Source organism: Petromyzon marinus, chromosome 32 (genome assembly GCF_048934315.1).
Source record: "Petromyzon marinus isolate PM22_M1 ecotype Great Lakes invasive population chromosome 32, UKy_Petmar_22M1.pri1.0, whole genome shotgun sequence".
Lineage (NCBI taxonomy): Eukaryota > Metazoa > Chordata > Hyperoartia > Petromyzontiformes > Petromyzontidae > Petromyzon > Petromyzon marinus.
Window position 1 is genome coordinate 1797376 of NC_133698.1, and position 23895 is coordinate 1821270.

General features: G+C 48.8%; 1 protein-coding gene across 2 annotated transcripts in view; it reads right to left on the bottom strand.

Moving 5' to 3' along the window:
* IGSF9B (immunoglobulin superfamily member 9B) overlaps positions 1-23895 on the bottom strand; it is a 164239-nt gene that overhangs the window by 27698 nt on the left and 112646 nt on the right. Inside the window, exons 8-17 of one of the 2 annotated variants that reach the window (XM_032964377.2) lie at positions 19280-19422; positions 18541-18681; positions 17489-17605; positions 15158-15305; positions 13817-13928; positions 12428-12603; positions 11281-11528; positions 8224-8308; positions 5268-5417; positions 184-225 (exon numbers count right to left, since the gene is read on the bottom strand). In XM_032964377.2, the coding sequence (XP_032820268.1) occupies positions 184-225; positions 5268-5417; positions 8224-8308; positions 11281-11528; positions 12428-12603; positions 13817-13928; positions 15158-15305; positions 17489-17605; positions 18541-18681; positions 19280-19422 (1362 nt within the window). The remainder of the gene's footprint in view (positions 1-183; positions 226-5267; positions 5418-8223; positions 8309-11280; positions 11529-12427; positions 12604-13816; positions 13929-15157; positions 15306-17488; positions 17606-18540; positions 18682-19279; positions 19423-23895) is intronic. The other variant, XM_032964378.2, reaches the window with a different exon arrangement.

Consider the following 23895-nt stretch of genomic DNA (forward strand, 5'->3'; position numbering starts at 1 on the left):
TCTGCACTGATAGGCGCATTCGGGCCCTGCAAAGCCTGAGAAGGGCTCTCCCCTTTCTCCCCTCTCCCCTTCCCTTCTTCTCTGTTTCAACATGGTCCAGTAGAGATTTGCAGTTTAAGCACCCCCGTGACCACCTTGGTTAATGCTGCGTGCACACGAACGGGTGAATGCGATGCCAGTCACCTCGCTCCGCAGTGGACGTGGTTAACGGTACCGCCGATGTCACTGGAAAAAAAGTTGGTCATCGCGTGTTGGTGTCAGGGACCAAATTTGACCACTTATCTCGTAAATTATCGAATAAAGGAAAGAAAAAAAAACACGTGGGAACATCGTCTCCCTGCGGGCAGACGAAAGCCCACTTTTCAGGTCAGGTACTGCATTCACTCTGCGCCGCACAGAGGCGGCTTCCACCGGGGGGTCCCCCTAGGCTAGACCGCGGCGCGGCACGGTAACGGTTGAGTCTCGACGTGAGGCGCTGGCCGCGATGGAAGCGCCCCATGCAGCGGACATCACAGAGGGGGTGCCATGGTGGCGAAATGTTAACTACCTTGCTTGGTACAGTGAGGGAAAAAATATTTGATCCCCTGCTGATTTTGTACGTTAGCCCACTGACAAAGAAATTATCAGTCTATAATTTTAATGGTAGGTTTATTTGAACAGTGAGAGACAGAATAACAACAACAAAATCCAGAAAAACGCATGTCAAAAATGTTCTAAATTGATTTGCATTTTAATGAGGGAAATAAGTATTTGACCCCTCTGCAAAACATGACTTAGTACTTAGTGGCAAAACCCTTGTTGGCAATTACAGAGGTCAGACGTTTCTTGTAGTTGGCCACCAGGTTTGCACATATCTTAGGAGGGATTTTGTCCCACTCCTCTTTGCAGATCTTCTCCAAGTCATTAAGGTTTCGAGGCAGACATTTGGCAACTCGAACCTTCAGATCCCTCCACAGATTTTCTATGGGATTAAGGTCTAGAGCCTGGTTAGGCCACTCCAGGACCTTAATGTGCTTCTTCTTGAGCAACTCCTTTGTTGCCTTGGCCGTGTGTTTTGGGTCATTGTCATGCTGGAATACCCTTCCACGACCCATTTTCAATGCTCTGGCTGAGGGAAGGAGGTTCTCACCCAAGATTTGACGGTACATGGCCCCGCCCATCGTCTCTTTGATGTGGTGAAGTTGTCCTGTCCCTTTAGCAGAAAAACACCCCCAAAGCATGTTTCCACCTCCATGTTTGATGGTGGGGATGGTGTTCTTGGGGTCATAGGCAGCATTCTTCCTCCTCCAAACACGGCGAGTTGAGTTGATGCCAAAGAGCTCCATTTTGGTCTCATCTGACAACAACACTTTCACCCAGTTGTCCTCTGAATCATTCAGATGTTCATTGGCAAACTTCAGACGGGTATGTATATGTGCTTTCTTGAGCAGGGGGACCTTGCGGGCGCTGCAGGATTTCAGTCCTTCACGGTGTAGTGTGTTACCAACTGTTTTCTTGGTGACTATGGTCCCAGCTGCCTTGAGATCATTGACAAGATCCTCCCATGTAGTTCTGGGCTGATTCCTCACCGTTCTCGTGATCATTGCAACTCCACAAGGTGAGATCTTGCATGGAGCCCCAGGCCGAGGGAGATTGACAGTTCTTTTGTGTTTCTTCCATTTGCGAATAATCGCACCAATTGTTGTCACCTTTGATTTAAAGCTTTCGTGACTGCAGTAATTCATATTCTTAGCTCTTTCGGTAAAGTCACGTTGAAGGGAAACAATAAAATAATAATATATATAAAACAATAAAAATTCTCACGACTTTTCGACCATAACACAAACGGTCGTCATCAGGTGTGTGATGACGACCGTTTGTGTTATGGTCGAAACGTCGTGAGAATTTTTATTGTTTTATATATATTTTATTATTTTATTGTTTCCCTTCAACGTGACTTTACCGAAAGAGCTAAGAATATGTTGTCACCTTCTCACCAAGCTGCTTGGCAATGGTCTTGTAGCCCATTCCAGCCTTGTGTATGTCAACAATCATGTCCCTGACATCCTTGGAGAGCTCTTTGGTCTTGGCCATGGTGGAGAGTTTGGAATCTGATTGATTGATTGCTTCTGTGGACAGGTGTCTTTTATACAGGTAACAAGCTGAGATTAGGAGCACTCCCTTTAAGAGTGTGCTCCTAATCTCAGCTCGTTACCTGTATAAAAGACACCTGGGAGCCAGAAATCTTTCTGATTGAGAGGGGGTCAAATACTTATTTCCCTCATTAAAATGCAAATCAATTTATAACATTTTTGACATGCGGTTTTATGGATTTTATTGTTGTTATTGTCTCTCACTGTTGAAATAAACCTATCATTAAAATTATAGACTGATCATTGCTTTGTCAGTGGGCAAACGTACAAAATCAGCAGGGGATCAAATACTTTTTTCCCTCACTGTATACAGGAGGTCGTGGGTTTGATCCCAACCCTGATGCTTTTATATTTGGATTTTGTGTGTCTCTTAATCTCTCTCCCGTGGTGGCGTGGAATTTTTGCCGGATCATCTGGCTTTTCCCTCCTCATTTGGAATCATCGTGCATTTAGACTATTTGGCTGCTATACATTTCCACATGATGATAAACCACTCCGTTGAGCTATTATTTGTGTAGTGGATTAACACACGCATAACAGGGTGGATGGTAAGGACGCGCGAGTTATGGACAGTGGGGTCACGTCGGGCCGGCCAGGTGCGGCGGCAGGGAACTGTGAAGTAATGACGGGCCAATTAAGTTGGTAAGCGATGTATGGCTGTGATTGGCCGGGGTTGTTGTCAAGGGCGGAGTGGCGCCGGAATGTCTGGTAATAGAGGGGGCAAGTAACAGGTGCGGGGGGGGGGGTCGCGGGGCGTCGGTGGCACGCGGCCTAATTAATTGGTTGGTAATGAGAACGGGGAAATATTCGGGAGACGGGAAGAAAGAAGCAGGTCGGGGAGAACCGGAGCGAAGACATAGGAGACAGAACAGGCTAGCAGTGGAGCAGAGACAAGCAGAGCAGCGGGAGAGAGAGGGACGGAGACAGCGAGCGACGGAGAGGGACGGAGACAGCGAGCGATGGAGAGGGACGGAGACAGTGAGCGACGGAGAGGGACGGAGACAGCGAGCGACGGAGAGGGACAGGCGGAGCACGGCGAGCCTGTCTCGCAGACGTAATGTGAAGAGTTGTAATAAAAGTGGTGTCGGAGAAAATAATAAAGTTGTCCGCGTCAAAGTCAACCATTACATTTGTAATAGCCAGGTGGCTTCCAAAATTAAGCTATACAGCTCAGTGGTCCTTACCTTATAAAAAAAGTAAAAATGAAAATAAGTAAATAGTAAAAAAAAAAGAGATCGTGTGTAATGGCTCTCAGGAGAGTTGTTTTTTTTTATTTTCGGAAGCCCATGGACATAAATCTGACCAAACAACGAGACTCCGGCCAGCGTTTAGGGTGACAGCCAAATCGTTCTCACCGTTTGAAAGTTCCAAAAATGTTAAGGCAAAATAACTGCTCGGTTGAGTCGTGGAAAAGCAACCACAAATGTTCTAACCGTGGAGGCACCACGAGCAACGGTAAGCGGTGTAGGTCAGAGGTCACGGTCATTCAAAGAATGATTCTGCACTCGGCGTTCACCTCATTCTCCTGCATGGGTTGACAACGGATGAGATGGGAACTCAAATCGAAGATCCACGACATGAGAGGCCCAGAGGAAGCCCCCTTGTTTATCGGTGTGTGGTACGTTTTGCTGCGCAACGGCACGCTATGCGGTGTGCTTATACTTTACTCAGACCATCATCATCATCTGTTTGGGGGTCGATAACATAATGCACCACTTTGTGCGGAAGTCAACAGTGGCTGTCCGATGGATAAACTGGTCCCCACCGTAGATAGGTTGAATTTCCTCTGGCTCAGGGCTGTAACAGGAGCCGAGCACCGCCTCCATGCTCATCTTGAGCAGGAAATCACTTTGACACTTTGGCTCTGTACGTGGTGTGGCCACGTGTATTCATAAGAAGCGAGTGTTTCATCGTTACACAAGTGCAAAAGCACACAGACGTCGATTTAAACATCAAAGCCACGTGTGGAGACACTGGCGGAAGGTGTGCAGCCGTGGTAGTGGGGAAACGTTGAATTCGTCCATTTCCGTTTTTGTAAAAGCTGCGACATCTCCAGGCTGTTTCTGCACATACACGTATCAAGTGTAAAAGCAAACCTTTTAAAATGTGAATTTGTAGTAGGTCGGTGGAGTAATGGTTACCCTCAGAAAGAAGGGCCTTGGTTCAATTCCCTACTACGGCGCCGCCTTTCTGTGTAAAGATTGTATGTTCTCCCCCTGTTTTGCATGGGTTTCCTCCCATAGCTAAAACACACATTTGAACCGGGATTGGCCAAAATATCTCAATTCTGAAAAATTACCTGCAAATTACTCCATTGGGATCACACACAGCAGCAGGAACATTGCCCCCCTAGCGTGAAAACTTAGCAAGACTGGAGACTCAATGAGGCTTTCGTGGGTAAACGAGCATTGTAGTAATAATAATGACATTTGATTTGGTGATAAATCGCACTTTAGTTTGGGTTTCTAGCAGGAAGATCAATTCTAACAGCAGACTGCCTTCACTTCTCAAATAAAATGTTTCACCTCACCAGCGTGAGGACGTCAATGATCACTGGATTTCCTTATCACGTTTATTGGCTTCGGCTCAGCATTTCCCCCGACCCCCCCCCCCCCCCGCCATGCTGTGGCAAAGTTTCCCTGAGTGTGCCGGGTTACTTTGCATCAGTGGCTACACCCGCTGCCCTCGCACTGCGTGGGACCCATCGTCTCTAGCCGAGAAGGGGTCGATGGCTGCCACTGTCCACTTTGTCAAGGGCCGTTATGGGGGGATTGCAAAGTCCGCCGTGCTCGAACCGTCTTGTCATACGAGCGTAAATTCAACTGCCGTTCTTTTCTGCATTCTCGATGACTTTCTGAAATAAAACGGGTACACACGTCCAGAGGAATGTAGAATCCTGACTACAAACGCGTGGCATCTGGCAGTGAAAACAACCAAAAGCTGGTAAATGCATGTATGTATGTATGTTAAACTTCTTTTGCACCGTACATAGCCAACCGTGCAAACCGGAGGTGCGGGGGAAGGACAAAAAAGCCTTGGGCAAACTTAGAATCACGCATGTGCGTGCATGAGTTAATGCGTGCGTGAGTCAGGATAACGCGTGTGCGATGCGATTGTGGGCGTGTGGCTGCACACCGGGCCGCTGGGAGCGCCGCTGCCGGCTGATGAGGCACGCCGCCACGGTGCTGAAGAGGACCGCGATGGCCAGGAAGCAGATGCCGGCGATGACCCCGGCAAGGATCGGCTGAGGCACTTCCAGAGCAGGCCGTGTGGGGGACAACGCCCCTGCGGGACCAACGTCGGGGCCAGGGCGGTGCAAATGCGGCAAATACATTCAGGCAAAGAAACAACCACGCAACCGGTTTGGCGCTTAAAATGCCCCAGCGTGTCAAAACCATTGACAACACCTCTTTTCTCAATCGTTCCAAAGTCCGAGTCCGGCTGTAGTTTTAATCTGTGGAGGGTGGGGGGGCGGTGGGTCCGATGGCAGCTGTCCCCGCCACATGGCGCGAGGTGACACGCAGCACCGGCCAGCCGGTGGGCATTTGTCTCCAAGGAGGGGCCAATGTTTGCTATGTCACTCCAATTAAGTTAAGAGCAATACATTTTTTAATTTGGACCTTGGCCATTGTGCCGAAGCTTTAAAAAAGCACCCTGTGAACAAGTGCTTAAAGGCGCTTTTTGAATAGAAATTATTATTACAATGTCCTTTTTTCCACGGGATCTTAAAAGTCCGCTGTGATGCAGACAGTCCCAATATTATGGATAACAAACCGGCAGTATTAACTGGGGCGGCCATCGGGTTCGAACGGCAAACCACCCCTGCAAATGGGTGGCAATTGCGCTAACCCTTGGCCTGTGCTGCTGCATCGCGGTTTAAAAGTGAGCCGCTCACGCACAAGCGCACGGCAAATCGAATTCATGAGTGTGGTCGGGGGCATCTTGAATTCCTATATTCAAGATGAGCGCCGAGTCTCCCGCCCCCCACCAACACCACCACCACCACCACGCGGGGACGGACGATGCTCGCGGTCTCACCACAAAGTGACTGCGCGTCTCAACCCCTCGCTGCTTCGTCGGCGCGCCCCACAGCCCTTCCTGGCTTACGGTAGATTCCGGCATCTGAATAAGAATCTTTATAGGAATAGGTTTTACCCTTTTAACTGGCACAAAAACTGACACCTTTATTCAAGGCATCATGTTTGCAATAACCACAACACAAGCAGTTAAAATGCAAACAAAAAGAGACAACTCTGATGATAATATGCACTGTCCTTGAATTTGATTGGTCCACACCCGAGACAGCTTTTCTTAGAGCCTAGTATCCATTGGTGTTGGACCAGAAGACGCCAAAAGGCGTACAACTCAAAAACAGCACACTATCAGAGTATTGAGGGCTCGGGGTGAGCATTTACATTATGAGACCTCCTTTGCCAGAAACAAGATATAGGAATAGGTTTAACCCTTCTAACTGGCACAAAAACTGACACCTTTATTCAAGGCATCATGTTTGCAATAACCACAACACAAGCAGTCAAAATGCAAACGAAAAAAAGACAACTCTGATAATAATATGCACTGTCCTTGAATTTGATTGGTCCACACCCGAGACAGCTTTTCTTAGAGCCTAGTCTCCATTGGTGTTGGACCAGAAGATGCCAAAAGGCGTACAACTCAAAAACAGCGCACTATCAGAGTATTGAGGGCTCTAAGAAAAGCTGTCTCGGGTGTGGACCAATCAAATTCAAGGACAGTGCATATTATTATCAGAGTTATCTTTTTTTGTTTGCATTTTGACTGCTTGTGTTGTGGTTATTGCAAACATGATGCCTTGAATAAAGGTGTCAGTTTTTGTGCCAGTTAAAAGGGTAAAACCTATTCCTATATCTTGTTTCTGGCAAAGGAGGTCTCATAATGTAAATGCTCACCCCGAGCCCTCAATACTCTGATAGTGCGCTGTTTTTGAGTTGTACGCCTTTTGGCATCTTCTGGTCCAACACCAATGGAGACTAGGCTCTAAGAAAAGCTGTCTCGGGTGTGGACCAATCAAATTCAAGGACAGTGCATATTATTATCTGAGTTTTTTTTGTTTGCATTTTGACTGCTTGTGTTGTGGTTATTGCAAACATGATGCCTTGAATAAAGGTGTCAGTTTTTGTGCCAGTTAAAAGTGTAAAACCTATTCCTATATCTTGTTTCTGGCAAAGGAGGTCTCATAATGTAAATGCTCACCCTGAGCCCTCAATACTCGGATAGTGCGCTGTTCTTGAGTTGTACGCCTTTTGGCGTCTTCTGGTCCAACACCAATGGATACTAGGCTCTAAGAAAAGCTGTCTCGGGTGTGGACCAATCAAATTCAAGGACAGTGTATATTATCATCAGAGTTGTCTTTTTTTTGTTTGCATTTTGACTGCTTGTGTTGTGGTTATTGCAAACATGATGCCTTGAATAAAGGTGTCAGTTTTTGTGCCAGTTAAAAGGGTAAAACCTATTCCTATATCTTGTTTCTGGCAAAGGAGGTCTCATAATGAAAAAATAATCTTTATTTTGACTGTAGGAGGAATCTGAAGCTCTTTTTCACAGATGTCCAGCATGGGCGTGGTCAGTAAGTTAATTAAGTCCAGCTTAAAAGACCACCATGGTGGCCAGATGTTAACTACCTCGCCTGGTACACAGGAGGTCGTAGGTTCGATCCTGACCCTGACGCCTGTATATGTGAAGTTTGCATGTCTCTCTCCCCGTGGTCACGTGCATATTTCTCCGGGTCCTCCGGTTTTTCCCTCCACATTTAGAATCAACATCACGCGCTCAGAATATTAGTTGCTGCTGCAAATTTCCACATGTTAAGCCACTTCGTTGAGCTATCATTTGAGGCCAGATCGCTTCTTGAAAGGAGCAATACAGCTCAGTAGTGCCTTACCTGGTAAAATTTAAAAAAAGTTTAGATTCAATTGGTTTGTGGACGCGTCTCTCTTTCCACTCGTTGCTTACGCATTGAGCGAGCACTGGCAAGGCGTCTCGCGATCGGCAGCCAGCGAGGGGGATCGCGGTTAACGGTGGCCGTCCCCCATGCGTCGCGCGCACCACCCACCTGCCATCCACACGGTGACCGTGTTGGTGGGCTCGCTGATGCCGTCATCAGCCACCACGAGCACGCGGAACTCGTACCACGTGGTCTAGGCGGGGGCCGCGGGCGGCGGGGACACAGCGCAGCAACGTGGCACGCCGTGCACATCAGCAACAACACCCACCCCAGCCACGCATACTTTTATTGACCCTTTCCCGTCCCGATGACGTACTACGTGTGTACGTCATTATAAAATAATCCCGAATTAAACCAAAATTAAATAACTTCATTGGTACCAAGGCTCCCGCAAGGCCATGCGGGAGGGCATGTGGCACAGTTTGATGCCAGCTACCATAGAGTGCGCAGTCGTGTCGCTACAGTTCTTTGTGGTGAGAGCAATGTGTTTAAATACAGCTGCGCTATGCGTCTCTAAATAAAATTAATGCCGAGCCGCTGGCGTGTTCCAATATTTATCAGCGAACGGGACACCAACCCGTATATTATGAGAGCATGTTTGTTTGCATGTTCACCACAAGTACGTGTGGTTAATGCAGACTTGATGCCTTGCAAAAGGTATTTATTTGGTGTTTGAACATCTTAACACCTCCTGTTTTATTGCCAGAAAGGCTAATGGCCTAATCAAATTTTTTTCACAATTAATTATATCACGCACGCCTCCTTCCCATGTTTGCCTCACCATGTTACAAAAAATATTTACATAACCCCACAGCCGCACGGCATTCTGGGAGTGCACCTTATCTGCAGCAGTGATTCAAGAAAAGCATATTCCGGAAAGGTTTTCGACATTCAGCGTCTCAATGGCAGTTAAGAGTATTTGGCAGCTATCTATAATAAGTCACTTCGTTCAGCTATCATTTGTGGCCAGGTTGCTTCTAAAAAAGAGCTATATAACTCAGGGCTGGATTAAGGTTCTTGTAGGCCCCTAGGCACTTCTGTTTCGTAGGCCTTCAGTAATAACTTTCTACAGTTGGTACTACCCACGTTATTACCATTTGAAATGTTTTTCAAAAGACAAACATTGTAAACAAAGGTCTGCAGGAGGCTGGGATTGACTTGTGCACCATTGTGATGCACTTTTGCACCACTTTTTAGACAAACGATGTGACAGGCTTAAGTAATTTGAAACAGTGGCCAGAGGTCTCGCAACACCTGGCTATAAAGAGAGCCGTGCACAAAAGAAGAAACAATTTGTTGGCACTGATTTCAGTACGACATCCAATGCTTCTGTCGCATCGTGGATCAACTTATTGTAGAGATATAAAAATGGTAAAATGCATGTGCCAGATTGAATGATCGATTCATTTTCCTTGTCAATAGACCACTGCCAGATCTTTAAAGATTCACAATGTAACACAATTTTTGCTCCTGGGTACTAAGTGTTATTATTTTTTTATTGCTTATGCTTAAAAAGTATAGAAAATGGCTATTATTCCTCACAAACTTTGCTTTTGTGACCAGGACTTGACTTAAACGAAAGACACAAATGCACACGTTTTTCTCATTGAAAATAGTTCAATTTCAAAATATCAATGTCCTGGTCCCAGAATAAAAGTTTGTGGGGAATATTAGCCATTTTCTGTACTTTTGAGGAATAAGCAATTAGGAAATAACACTTATTACCCAGGAACATTTTTTTGTTATACAGTGTGCAAATCATTCACTGATGAATTCCTGCTGTACCTGCAGCATTTGTATGGCAGATGTGCTCCAAGCCCAAAGTAGCTGATCAGCTACTTTCCAAATGTTAACATTGCTCTAAGGCTGTATCTTGCCATGTTGGGAATGAAATGTGAAGGGGCGTGTTCTTTTTCGAAGCTAAAGCTGATCAACCATTGGGCAACAACGCCACAGTCTTCCTTTGCACTGCTCTCTATTGAGAATGAGATCGTGAGACAAACACCATTTGAAGATGTTACTTGGTCATTTTAGAAATGAAAAAAGGCTCGCCGGTGTTAATCTTTTTCACCTTTTGAAAAAAAACATTGACATGATTCTGCCTAAATTTTGATTTAAAGCTTTCGTGACTGCAGTAATTCATATTCTTAGTTTTTTCGGTAAAGTCACGTTGAAGAGAAACAACAAAATAACAAAATATATATAAAACAATAAAAAATTCTCACGACGTTTCGACCATAACTCAAACCGACACACCTGATGATGACCGTTTGAGTTATGGTCGAAACGTCGTGATAATTTTTTATTGTTTTATATATATTTTGTTATTTTGTTGTTTCTCTTCAACGTGACTTTACCGAAAAAACTAAGAATATGATTCTGCCTCTTTGCATATACACTGTGCCTATCCTTGCTATGTAGGCCCTAGGGACAGTACCTACTGTATCTATTAGATAATACGGCCCTGATATAGCTCAGTGGGCCTTACCTGGTAAACTAAAAACAATTTAGTTTAGTTAGGCTTGCTTGAGTCAATGTTGGTGAACTGCCCACTGTTTGTGGGCAAGCACCCGTTCCGAAGGAAATGGGTCTCCGTTCGAAACAAGGGTCCACGTAATACACGCCACAAGATAACCACAGAGCGTTGTTGTGGATAGTGTTAACATTCTCTACAATGGAACACATCTTGAGCAGTGTCAATGGCCGATTGGACAAGGCTACTGATGGATTGCCAGCCAAATGAGGAAAATGGAGAAGAGTACGACCACGATGGAGATGGAACTTTGAAATCAGCTCCTTACACACGAGCGAGATGAACAGTAGCATCCCAGGACCTTGCGGGATGGTGACGGCATAGGGAGGCCTTCATTCAGCAGTGGATCGGTATGTTGAACTTCTTTGCACCGTACATAGCCAACCATGCTAATGAGGGAGTACATTTAGCCACAATTTCAACATTTTACAAACGTGGAGCGGCGGCACACTGGTTAGCTTGCCGCACTATGAACCTGTTGACCCGAGTCCGATTCTGAGCCACGGCTAACATTAATGGTGTGACTCTTAAACCCTCCCCCTGCCCCTTGCCACTGCCCGCCCCCCGCCCTCCCTCTCCCAGCACCAACTCGCAAACAGGAACGGAACGAGCGAGAGACGTGGGGCGGTTACCTTGAGCAGCCCGCGCAGCTCCACCTGGGTGTGCGAGCCGGCCACGGTCTCCACCTCCTCCCAACCCGCCCAGCGGTGTCGCGACTCCACGCTGTAGTTGAAGGCTGCCTCGCTCTGGTTGAGCGGCGGGAGCCACGTGAGCAGCAGGGCGCTCTCCGTCTGGTTGGCGGTGAGGCACCGCGGAGGAGACAGCGTGGCCGAATTGAATCCCGCGCGCAGGTGCGGCTCGGCCGTTGTGGCGTATGGGGCTGGCGAAGGAAAAACGCGCGTGCGCGCATGCACACAAGGATTTAAGAAACCTGCCCGGCTCTATCACAAGGATGAGCACCTCACAGACCATCAGCAGTGGGCAGCAGCTGCAGGACATTCCGTGTGTAAAGTGACATGAGCTAAAATTTTAATGTACACTAAACTCATGGCCAACCTAAAACTAGTCTAGTGTGTATGAACAAGCACAAAACCTCATGCACGGTGCAAAAAAGAAAAGTAAAACATTCCTGAAGAAGTGCATTGTGATCCTGTTAAACTATTGACGGGTTTGCATAATGCACTAGGCTGAGTGATTAGTAGAGTTAGAATAACTCTGATTGTGGCATCACAGGAGCCACATCGGTGTAGTACGAGGGCTTGCGCATTGAGAAAGGATACAATTAAAAGGTTCTACATCTTCGTTTAATCTCAAGATAATTACCGAAAAACGGTAAACAAATATGAATCTCATCTCTGCCTCTTGTCTATATCTCCCACATTTCACGAAATATGTATTTTTGTCGGCATTTCATTTAGCTACAACTTGTCTAAATCTCTCGAAAGAGCCCCCAACGAACTATGTACCACCGCCGAAAACACGTATGCCTGCTTGCTTAGCCTCGGCACGGCTCCAGCTCGGCTCTATACTCAAGTGAGCCACGGCTCAAAATCCACGCTTCACTTGAGCCGGCTCGGAGCATGTTCCCAGCCACACCCGGGATTCCTGAGCCTGAGGCCAAGCCACGGCCGAGCCAGCCCGCTCGTGCATCTTTGGCAACAGCCGAGCGGCTCAAGGCCCGGGCCGAGCCGTGACAGAAGCTGTGCCAGAGCCAGGCCGCGACTCGGAATCTCGGCGCGCGACACCGGCCGCCACGTGGGCGGCGCGAGAGGAGCTCACACTGCGTGCGGATGGTGAGGATGGGACTGAAGGGCCCGCTGCCCATCTGGTTGTGCGCCAGCACGCTGAACTGGTAGAACTTTCCGGGCTCCAGGTCGCCCACGGTGATCTCCGAGTGAGCGGCAGGCACCGGCAGCGGGTCCCAGTAGGACGGCCGTCGGTCGAGCCGCTTCACCCTGGCGGCACACGTCCCCCCCCCACCAAACAACGTGGCGCAGAACCCCCCCTTAACATAAACCACGCCCGCGCGGGCACGCGGAAGGTGTGCAGATGGTGGCAAGGGGGCAGCCCCACAACTGCCTCCCCCGTGGCCGTGCTGGCGGAAGGGCCAGTACAGGAAGCTCTGTGGAGCCCCCTCTCTCGAGGGCACGTGGCCAACCTCTTCTATGCTGCAGGATACATCTCGGAAGACGTGGGAGTACCCCCAACTTTACCCCACCACACCTGGACCTGACTATTTGCGGTTTACCCAAGTACACTGCTGGATCGACCGAGGCAATTGTGTACTCGTGCCACTCCAGGTAGAAGGGCCTCCCACTGGAGGGAGCTTAACAGAGCCACTCCAGAGGCTATTTGGCCTCTTCTTCCAAGCTGGCCAGATGGCTATAAATGGCCAGACGGCCGCAGATGGGTTACGCCACAGTTAGTCGAGAGGCAGAGTTCAAAAACGTGCCCAGTTTTACATGTGCCGCACCAGGAAACCAGGGTGGCAGTGTGGTAAGGTAAAATATCGAACAATAATTTCATACCGTACCTTCAAAAATGTTTCCATACCCCACCAGGCCGCTGAAATTTTGTTCTGTAATTCCATACCTTACATCGTACTTAAGAAAAAAAAGCTTAGAAAATAAAGGATAAACGACAAGCAAAGAGTATGGATTCCTGCAGTCACGAAAGCTTCAAATCAAAGTAAATTCATAGTTTATCGTTTTGCATGATTAATTTGTTTGTAGAAAGCTCCTTACTCTTAAAATAACTAAACAAATATCCTGTGAACATGTTTGATTCTATCTTGAAATTACGAATGATTATCAGAAATTAACTGATTAACTGAGTTGGTGTATGAAGAGAGTACAAAAAGGGAACGACAATATTCCGTACTTTTGTACCCTACCTGATGAATAAAATCTCATACCGTAATATCGTATCATTCTTAAGAACTAAAATAAATCCCCTTACCGCACTGTAATTCCATACTGACACCCTTACGGGATCTAACCGGCGACCTCTGGAATGCAAATCCTATTAATACCGCCATGAAACATATTGCTTCATACACATATATTTATAAAAACAATGTTAACATAGAAACTTCCACGACAATATAAAACGGGCGAGGGGTGGGAAGGGGGGTTTCTTAAACCCATCGGCCAGAGTGGATGAAGGTACCAGACAGTGAAGTGCTGGGCATATCCACCGTCGTAGCCCGGGGCCCACGACAGATTGGCCGAGTCGAGGGCGGAAGAGGCGTGGAGGTCGCGCGCCGAGTGGGGCGTGGTGCCTGCACGGGGGGGCGGGTGGGGGGGGGGGGGGCACCGCAGGCTCCTTCATGGGGGGGTGGCGGGCGGGGGACAAGGCTCGCACGCGACGCGCACACACACACCCCCGTCCGGGTGTACCTGCTGCCTTACGTGCAGGGCTGTTCTTTTCTATTGTCCGTTTGTATTGTTGTAGCGAGGTGTTAACTACCTCGCCTGGTATACAGGAGGTCGTGGGTTCGATCCCAATCCTGACGCCTGCATATTTGGAGTTTGCATGTTCTCCCCGTGTTCGCGTGAATTTTTCTCGGGGTCCTCCGGTTTTTCCCTCCACATTTAGAGTATTTGGCTGGTGTAAATTTCCACATGATAAGCCACTCCGTTTTGCTGTCATTTATGGCCATGTCGCTTCTGAAAAATAGCTATACATCTCAGTGGGCCTTACCTGATGAAATTAAACATAGTTTAGGTTTTTTGTTTTTTTAAATACTTTTTGCCACGATATGAAGTATTAACCGTTGATGATGTATGTAGTATTTGTGTATGTTGCACTTCTTTCGCACTGTACATAGCCAATCGTGCTTATCAGAGGTGCGAGGGAAGGACACCAAACTTAATACATCAATTACTTCTCAATAAATTCGTTTTCTATTTAGATTTAAAAGTGCATAGCTCCAGTTACTTACTAATGTTGAAAGGAAGAGCGTTCCAGACGGCCGCAGAAGCGCATCTGAAAGCGCATGATGTGGTGACCGTCTTTGTTCAATGGCCAGCCAAAAGCCGCTGCTGCTGCGAGGATGACTGGGGTTTGCATGATGGTTTATGTTCCTTGACGAGATCAGCAAGGTCGTGTGATTCATTTGCGGCGAGCACTTTTTGTGCGATAATCGACCTGATGATCGTCATCATCGTCACCATCAGCCATGGTTAACAATCCACTGTTGCACGAGGCCCTCTGCGAATTACCAAGCAATGTGATAATCCACGTGGCACCTTCACAGAAGCCGATTGCATTTCTCCATCCGCACGTTGGACGCCCTCTCAAATGCATTCCATTCCTTGACCTTCACCCACATCTGACCTGCTAGAGACGCGTCCTGCCCAAGCCCGTTCGATGCTTCGGATGTTGTTGTGAACCCGCGCGCGGCCTTCAATCCATGTGTTCCTCTCACTGCACTCTCAAGGCAATTACCCAGAGTGCATCTCTCAGAATCCCAACACGAAGGATCGAACTGGTCTCCGTCCGCCGTACCGGTGACGTAGAGGTACGTGTCGGCGCTGATGCTGGTCACCACGTTTGAAGCCACGCAGGCCCAGCGGCCCGAGTCCTCCTTGTGCAGTGCCCGGATGTAGAGCGTGCCGTCACGTGCAGGGGGCTGCTGGGGCAGCAGGTGGCCCTCCTTCACGCAAAAAGACAAAGATCCTTTACAGCCTTTACAGACTGTTCGGGTAAATGCTGTGAGCGAGCAGCACCGATGGAGACCGGCATAGAACACGAAGGGGGTGGGTGGCCAGCATCATACCCGGCCGCCTTTGTCTCCCCAGGGGCGATGTTTTACACACTGCACCAGGTACTCATTTGAGGCTGAGTCTACCTAGGGGAGGCACATAACCGGTGCAGGTAATCGTCACTGGTGTTGGTCGTGAGTGGGAATCTAACTCGGGTTGCCAAGTTCATAGCGCACCGCGCACGAGCGCACGCACACGCACGGGAGGCCACTCAAATGACAGATCGTGCGGCAGTGGTGCACAAGCGTGTGGAACAAAAACTCAACGCATTCGTCAATAATGCTCCGGCCTCGAAGGGAAAAGAGAATGTGTTGAATTCAATCTGAAAATGATGACAAAAATCCGTCGTCATTGCAGACGTAAACATTGTTGCCTTCTGGCAGTGCTCACGGGGTGCCTCTCCAAATGTAGGGCTCCCAGATGCATGTGGCAGCAGTGAACATCTCTGACCACGGGACTGATGAGTCCAAATGAGGATAGAACCGCTCTACCATTGGGTCGTTCTCTTACTGCTGCTGCTACCGCCTGTTGATGGAATGGCCACATTTTCTCAAATCTTTGAAATGATGACAAAGCGGCGAGACATTCAGTGCTCTTGAACTCGTGGTCTGGAAAAGGCCGAGGGATAATTGTACATGCAGTGCACATCTTTGTGTCTTGAATGTGTTGAAATGTTACAGGCTCAATCCAAATGTGTCCATCCATTTACAAGCCAATAGAGAACAATACAAAACACGAGCGTGATTAGGCTCTGTATAGAGTGTAGCTGGTACTGGAGGTGACCTTCCCAGCTCTTTGTCGGCTTTAGTGCCACACTCTTGGAGTTGTCACCACCTTTCAGAACTCTCAGATACAAACAAAGTTTTATATTATAAACCTTCAGTTCTTGGGGAGAATATAATGCAAAAGTAATCTTTTTTTAAAGTTCAAAGCCTGACATCTGACCTTTATCGAGCACCCTTGACAACCTCCAGATGCTATCATGGGCCAAGGCTCGAAATTAAAACGTCTCCAAATATTTCCCACCCTCGGGAAGAGCCTCCACTCGGGAAGGTATTTGACCTTCTTTTCCACCGCTGGCAAGGCATCTGTGAAGAGGTCGATGTACCCACACTTTACCCCACTGCACGCAACCTGCCAACCTACTCATTGTGGTGACGCTGTCCGTTAATGCGCGCATCTTCATCTTACATGTATCCACAATGTTACATTAAATGACTGAAAACTCCGTGCTCAGGGTACAAGCAGTAAACTTTAACACAAATTATACAGGGTACAATACAATAGAGTACACTAAAAAAATCACCAAAATACCATACGTAAATAATATATTGTAATCTATGGTACAGTAGACTTCTTTACGCGCGATGCAAAGTAGCTCGTGTACAGGGTAGGTGGCGGCGAAGGCCCGAGAAGACGGATACCAGAAAGGACGGGTGATGCTGTCAGCGACGTCAGTGTGAATGTTAAACTTCTTCTAGTACTGTACATAGCCAACCGTGCTAAACGGAGGTGGGTTGAGGCGATGACAATCAGGTAGTGGTACACAGTCTGTTCTCCTATAACGTGGTAGTTGTTGCGTTCCTGAAAAATGCCGCGATATGGAAAAATCGTTTTATGATGAATAAAATATAATATAGGGTGAAGCAGCCAGCGATAACACGTGAGATGCGTATGCAGGCCGAACAAAGACTGAGGTGCGTGGATAGCATCTAGAAGCATCCAGCAGCATCCCACCTTGTGCGATGCTACACCGAGGCAGCCGTACGACCGCTTATTCCTAATTACGCAACGTAATTCCCTTCACTCAATCGCGTTATATCCAATTCGCATCCGCGTCGTAAAAATGTGTGCTCCTTAAACATACATCGCGTTATATCCAATTCGCGGTATGAAAAGTACAACACGCGGCTGTACTAATAAAGCGACCACGAATATGTGAAACGACATAAATCGGGGTGTCGCTGTTCATGAACAACCCGAGTAGTGGGCCCACAGTGGCGCCGCTATCGGGAGCGCTGCTGGCACTGGTGCGGCTGCTCTTGGCGCCGGTGCTACTGCTGCTGCTGCTCACCTGCCTCCAGGAGTAGGAGGGGGGTGGGTCTCCAACCGCCGAGCAGGGGATGCGCAGCTCACGCCCCACCTCCTGCTTGTATTCCCGCGCCGGTACCAGCGTAAAGTATGGGGGAGGCTTGGCACGCACACACACAGACACACGTGGGCACGCGCGCGCAAATCAAGAGTCAGAGCAAACTCCAGCTTTAACGAGCGTCGTCGAGGCGGCGCTCATCTCCCACCGATGGCCCTAAAGTCGGCGGTGGAGATTTCCTCGTTCCTGTGGTGGCGGTGAGTCTATAAAATATTAAACTTTCAAATATTTTATTTTATTTTACCAGGTAAGGCCAACCGAGCTATGTCGCTCTTTTTCAGGAGTGACCTGGCTTTCACAAATGATAGCTGAACGAAATGGCTTATCACGTGGAAATTTATAGCAGCCAAATACTCTAAACGCACGTTGATTCTAAATGTGTAAGGAAAACCGGAAGACCCAGAGAAAAATCCATGCGACCACGGGGAGAACATGCAAACTCCAAATATACAGCAGGCGTCAGGGTCGAGACCGAACTCATGACCACCTGCATACCAGGCGAGGTAGTTGACATCTCGCAACCGAGACAACCACTACTGACCTCCCCACAAAGTGGTACTTATTCCATCGACCCCCAATCAGGGTTTGAACTTGCACACTTCTGCTTGTGAGCCCCCGGCTCTACCACCAATCCTGACCTGGCCACACACACAGAGGAAGCGTCCCGTAATGGTTGGCACTGCTTCGAGCGCTCCGGTTCAACCTCCCGGCGCAGCAGTTGTAATTAATGGGGCAAGTTTCTTAAATTCCCCCCTCCCCTACCACAGGCTCTGTCCACCCAGCGGTGAGAATGAGTTCACCACCACAGCCGGTCAATCGGCGCGCTCTCACACCAAAAAAATAAATGCCGGCCGGAGAGGACATCCAGAGCGACCTCGAGCGGACGTCCTATGCACCAGCACTGGCATGACGTCGCCAGGGCTGCACCTTTACCTTTTCTGCGGACAAGCGAAAGTCTCCCTGGCGATGCGCCCCACCTTGAGTATGAGCTGGGTGCTGGCTGACTCTCCCATGCTGCCGTAGGCGTTGTGCGGGGTGCAGCTGTAGGAGCCCAGCGCCGCCTTGCTCACCTCGGGGATCACAAGCGCCCCATCTGCTCGCTGGAACCACCCCAGCATCTGCCGGCGGTAGGGCAGGAGGAAAACACGGCATACTTGGCGTCGACACTCAACGCCCATCACTTACCCAGAGCCGTCACGCCACTCCTTCGGGACCTTGGACGCCCCATGACACCATGGAGCATCCAGGTCTGGAATCTCACCTCGGGATTCTCTCCCTCCACGCCCCGCGAATGCCACCGAACCCCGGGAGGTCCGTCACTTCACGAGCACCCTCGGCGCCTCTCCCACCTACATCACTAGTCAGCGCTGCTGTGCGACACCTTCACAAGCGCTTGTGTTCGACTCATGTCCTTCTCTGTCTACATACCAGTGCAATCATTGGCGTAACTTCATTTGACTTTAAACGGTTTGTCAAATGAATTTCGTCCAAGCGAACTTTTGTTACAGGAAATGTAATTTAATACTTTTTATTCTTTTTATTCCTTTCCTCTGTGGTTTTCAATCGCCATCACAGTGAGCCGACATTCACATGGCGGGACGCCTCTTCTAAAACTTGCATGGGGGAAGAGGAAACGGCAGCCATTGTGGAGAAGCACAGTGAGGTGAGAGGAGGGAGGGGATAGAGGTGGGGGGGGGTGTGTGGGGGGGCGCTCACCGCTTGCAGGTCAAGAGGTCGGCCGTCCCGTTTCCAGTCGATGCGCAACACGGGGGGCACTGCGTCCGCGGGGCAGCGCACGAAGCCGGCCAGGCCAATGGGCACGTACGTCACTGCCGGCATGCCCACCACCCGCGCCGGGTCTGTGAGACAAAGATCCCCCCCGGTGTAGCCTTAACAGACTTTTGGGGCAAGTGCTGTTAGCGAGCAGCACACTAGGCGGGTGGGTGCCTTTGTCTCCCCAGTGACGATGGTTTTACACACCGCGCAAGATACTCGTTTGAAGTTGAGTCAACCTAGCCAAGGTCCAGGACTGGTTCAGATAATCGTCACTGGTGTTGACCATGAACAGGAATCGAACTCGGGTAGCCAGATTCTAAAAATTGTTATGCTGACTTCCTGCACTTTGCTGAAGATGCTTGGTGCATAAGAATAGGCTTTACCCTTTCTGGCAATAAAACAGGTGTTAAGATGTTGAAACACCAATCTGAAACTGCATTGACCACATATACTCATGGTGAACATGCAGACAAAAAACATGCTCTGGTAGTATTTGGTTTTGAGAATTGTTCTTCTACTTAGCGGATCATTACGTGGCCCAACCACAACATTGATTCCCGAATCAAACTTGAGATGTGTTCCCATTTTGGGATTATCCAAAATAAAAAAATATATATATATCCTCTTTGGATACCAAATTTCGGATCTGAATTTATATTTTTTATTTTCAGATTGATCCAAAAACATGACTTCACAGGAAGCAATGCCACTTTCATGATGTCACTTCCGTGCTTTTCTCACCAAGTGGCATCGTCTGATGTCGCCATTGCTAGCACGAAGACACCTTCAACCAGCCCCGCAACGCCATTGATTCAACATCCCAAAGAGATCGAGAATTGTCCTTAAACATCCACGCTGGTTAAATCTGAGATGCATCCCTACAACAAAAATTGGTCTCTGTCTTGTAGGGCTCACCACCTGCCCTGGATTTCCCAGGATCATCCTCTTGGCGAGGAGGCAGCAGCTGCTGTCCTAGGAGATCTTTAACTCTTCAAAGAACGTTAACAAATACACCACTCACAACAAAGGGTTGTATAGAGTTTCCCCCCTCTCATTGCACCTCAGAAATGGCGACAACACCTGGCGTGGCAGCAATCCGCGCATGCACTGGGGACGCAAGTGCTGCGGCGTCGCACCGCGTGCCCCTCGGAGCTGCATGGCGTACACGCACGACTCCTGGAGGGCATAGCTAATGTAGAGCACGGCTCGTGGAGGGTACAGCCCATGGATGGCACAGTCTATGGAGGGCACGTCCATATGGGCGCAGTAGGGAGCGGCCCAGCCGTGAACAATGTTCTTTGCACCACAGCGGTAATTTTGTGTCAATTACATCCCCATATTTTCCGAGGCGAAATTTTCATGACGTGCCAAGTCAATGTTGTACCGCTTATTGAATGAGTTTACTTTTGGGTCTGGAAGAGGGGGCATCAAACACGAACACCCTCAGGCCAAAGGCGGCCCATGGGGAGGTTTTATGCAGCAGGCCAAGGCCACAACTTTTTAGCTGCCCACGGGAACCGGCCCACTAGATGGGCTCCGTAGCTGCAACACACTCGTGTGCAGCCCGCAAAGGTTGTGCTGTTGTCATCATCATTAGCCATGATGATTTGTCATCCTTCCCCCATACCTCTGATTAGCATGGTTGGCTACGCTACGTACGGTGTGAAATAAATTCCACATACATACACGCGTGATCAATCCACTGCTGGATTTATAAAGGCCTTCCAAGCCACCACCAACCTCTCAATATTCCACACAGCACCTCCTCTCAACAGGCGAGATCCATGCCTTGCCTGCGACTCCAGTATTATTCTCGACCGTGGTCCATCGCCCCTTTAACCATGACACGTCCTGGCCAAACCCCAACTCACTCTTCTGAACAGTTAGGATGACGCCAATAACAAGCGTACACTGTCTAATCCGCGTGCTCCTCTCTCCATCTCTCAATGCAATTCCAAGCATGCGTCTATCCACAATGTGGTGTGCCCTCGACAGTTGTTCCGTTTTCTTTATCTTGTTGTTGATAATGGCCATGTTGCTGAACCACATATAACCCGGTCTAGCATTTATTTGTTCTCTCCAACGTGTAAGCTTCAAACAGCGCCGATGCCTCTAATGCCTTCTGCTGCTGAAAGGACCCGCATTCTTTCTTAATCAAATCTTGAATCTGCATTATCAACGTGGACACCTTTGAATGGGAGACACAACTATTAGCAAAGAGCCTTCCCCGTGAACCGAAGAGGCTGTCTCTTGTTTCCAACCGAATTGCCATCACCGTGGGACGCATGCCGGATTGCCACCGTGATTCAGACACAGGCCGATTGCCGTGGACACGGGGTCAGAACCACACTCCCAGCAAGGGAGATGCAGGTGCCAGCGCGTCAGTACTGGTCAGTGTCGAGGAAGCACGTTTTTCATTACCCTTGGGCACCGATGCATCAATCCGTGGTTAATCCACTGCTGGATGAAGGCCTACCCAAATCGCCACCACCTCTCACTCACTGCTGTGCTGCAGTGCATTCATGCGCCGAATCCACCACAGGCATCAGTGTCTGTATGACAAATGCTGTCACGAGTATCACGCGATAGTCCGCGTGCTCTTCCGACAATGTTTATCCCCTGGGTGGGAGTTACTGGCTGGCTTCTCTCATCAGCGCTGTTCATCCATACCTGTGGCATTGAAGTTAAAATGTCAATTATACAGGTCAGAAGGGAAAAGTCAAAATGATATCCTGCTCACTTTAACATTGAGGTGGTGCTCATCGTCTGTTTGCAGCCCTGGGCCAGTGGAAGAATCTCCACATTCCTATGGCAGAGTCGCAGTTGTCCGTATGGCGACTATTATTGAATTTCCACAACATGATATGTATTTTATCGACCCGGAGGAATTATGGGCTGAGTCATCCCCCCTACCATTTTAGTGGGGTATCTATAAATGTATCACCTTATATTTCTCCCACCAACTTCAACACCATCAATTAAATTATCACTGTAATTCCTCACGCAGTGGCCCCGACGACCTGCTAAACGAGCAGCGTTTCCCTAACTGGGCCGCCGAAGTGGAAAGCTGTTTACTCGATCCCGATCCTGATGCCTGCATATTTCGAGATTGCATGCTCTCTCCGTGGTCTTGTGGATTCTTCTCCAGTCCACCAGTTTTTCCTTCCACATTTAGAATCAACATCACGCATTTAGAGTATTTGACTCCTATAAATGTACACATGATAAAAATAATGTAGTTTAGTTTAACTGGGTCGCCGTGGTTGTGAGATGTTAACTACCTTGCCTGGTACAGAGACGACTCTCTCCTTTCAGGAGGGAGAAGTTAATAGAATTTTCAAGAGGCAGAATTCCACGCAAAGCAGCCGGGCCGGACTCTGTCTCTCCAGCCACCCTCAGGCACTGCGCTGACCAGCTGTCTCCGGTGTTCACCAACATCTTTAACACCTCCCTGGAGACATGCCATGTACCAGCCTGTCTCAAGTCCTCCACCATCATCCCTGTGCCCAAAAAGCTAAGGCCAACAGGACTAAATGATTACAGACCGGTCGCCCTTACATCTGTGGTAATGAAGTCTTTTGAGCACCTGGTCCTGGCACACCTCAAAGCCATCACAGACCCTCTCCTGGACCCCCTTCAGTTTGCCTACAGAGCCAACAGGTCTGTGGACGACGCAGTTAACATGGCCCTCCACTTCACCCTACAGCATCTGGACGCCCCAGCATCCTACGCCAGGATCCGGTTTGCGGACTTCAGCTCTGCCTTCAACACCATCATCCCTGCCCTGCTTCAGGACAAGCTCTTCCAGCTGAACGTGCCCTACTCCACCTGCAGGTGGATCACAGACTTCCTGTCTGACAGGAAGCAGTGCGTTAAGCTGGGAACACAAGTCTCTGACTCCAGGTCCATCAGCACCGGAATTCCTCAGGGCTGCGTCCTTTCCCCACTGCTCTTCTCCCTGTATACCAACAGCTGCACCTCCAATCATCTGTCCGTCAAACTCTTGAAGTTTGCGGACGACACCACCCTCATTGGGCTGATCTCTGGTGGGGATGAGTCTGACTATAGGTGGGAAGCTGACAACCTGGTGACCTGGTGTAGCCAGAACAACTTAGAGCTAAATGCTCTAAAGACAGTTGAGATGGTTGTGGACTTCAGGAAGAATACAGCCCCACTCACCCCCATCACCCTGTTAGACTCCCCAGTCAAAATTGTAGAGTCCTTCCGCTTCCTGGGCACTATTCTCTCCCGGGACCTCAAGTGGGAACTGAACATCAGCTCCCTCACCAAGACAGCTCAACAGAGGATGTACTTTCTACGGCAGCTGAAGAAATTCAACCTGCCAAAGACAATGATGGTGCAATTCTATACAGCGATCATTGAATCCATCCTCACCTCCTCCATAACCGTCTGGTACGCTGCTGCCACTGCCAAGGACAAGAGCAGACTGCAGCGTATCATCCACACTGCTGAGAAGGTAATTGCCTGCAATCTACCAACCCTCGAGGACCTGCACATGACAAGGACCATGAGGCGAGCGAGGAAGATTGTGGCCG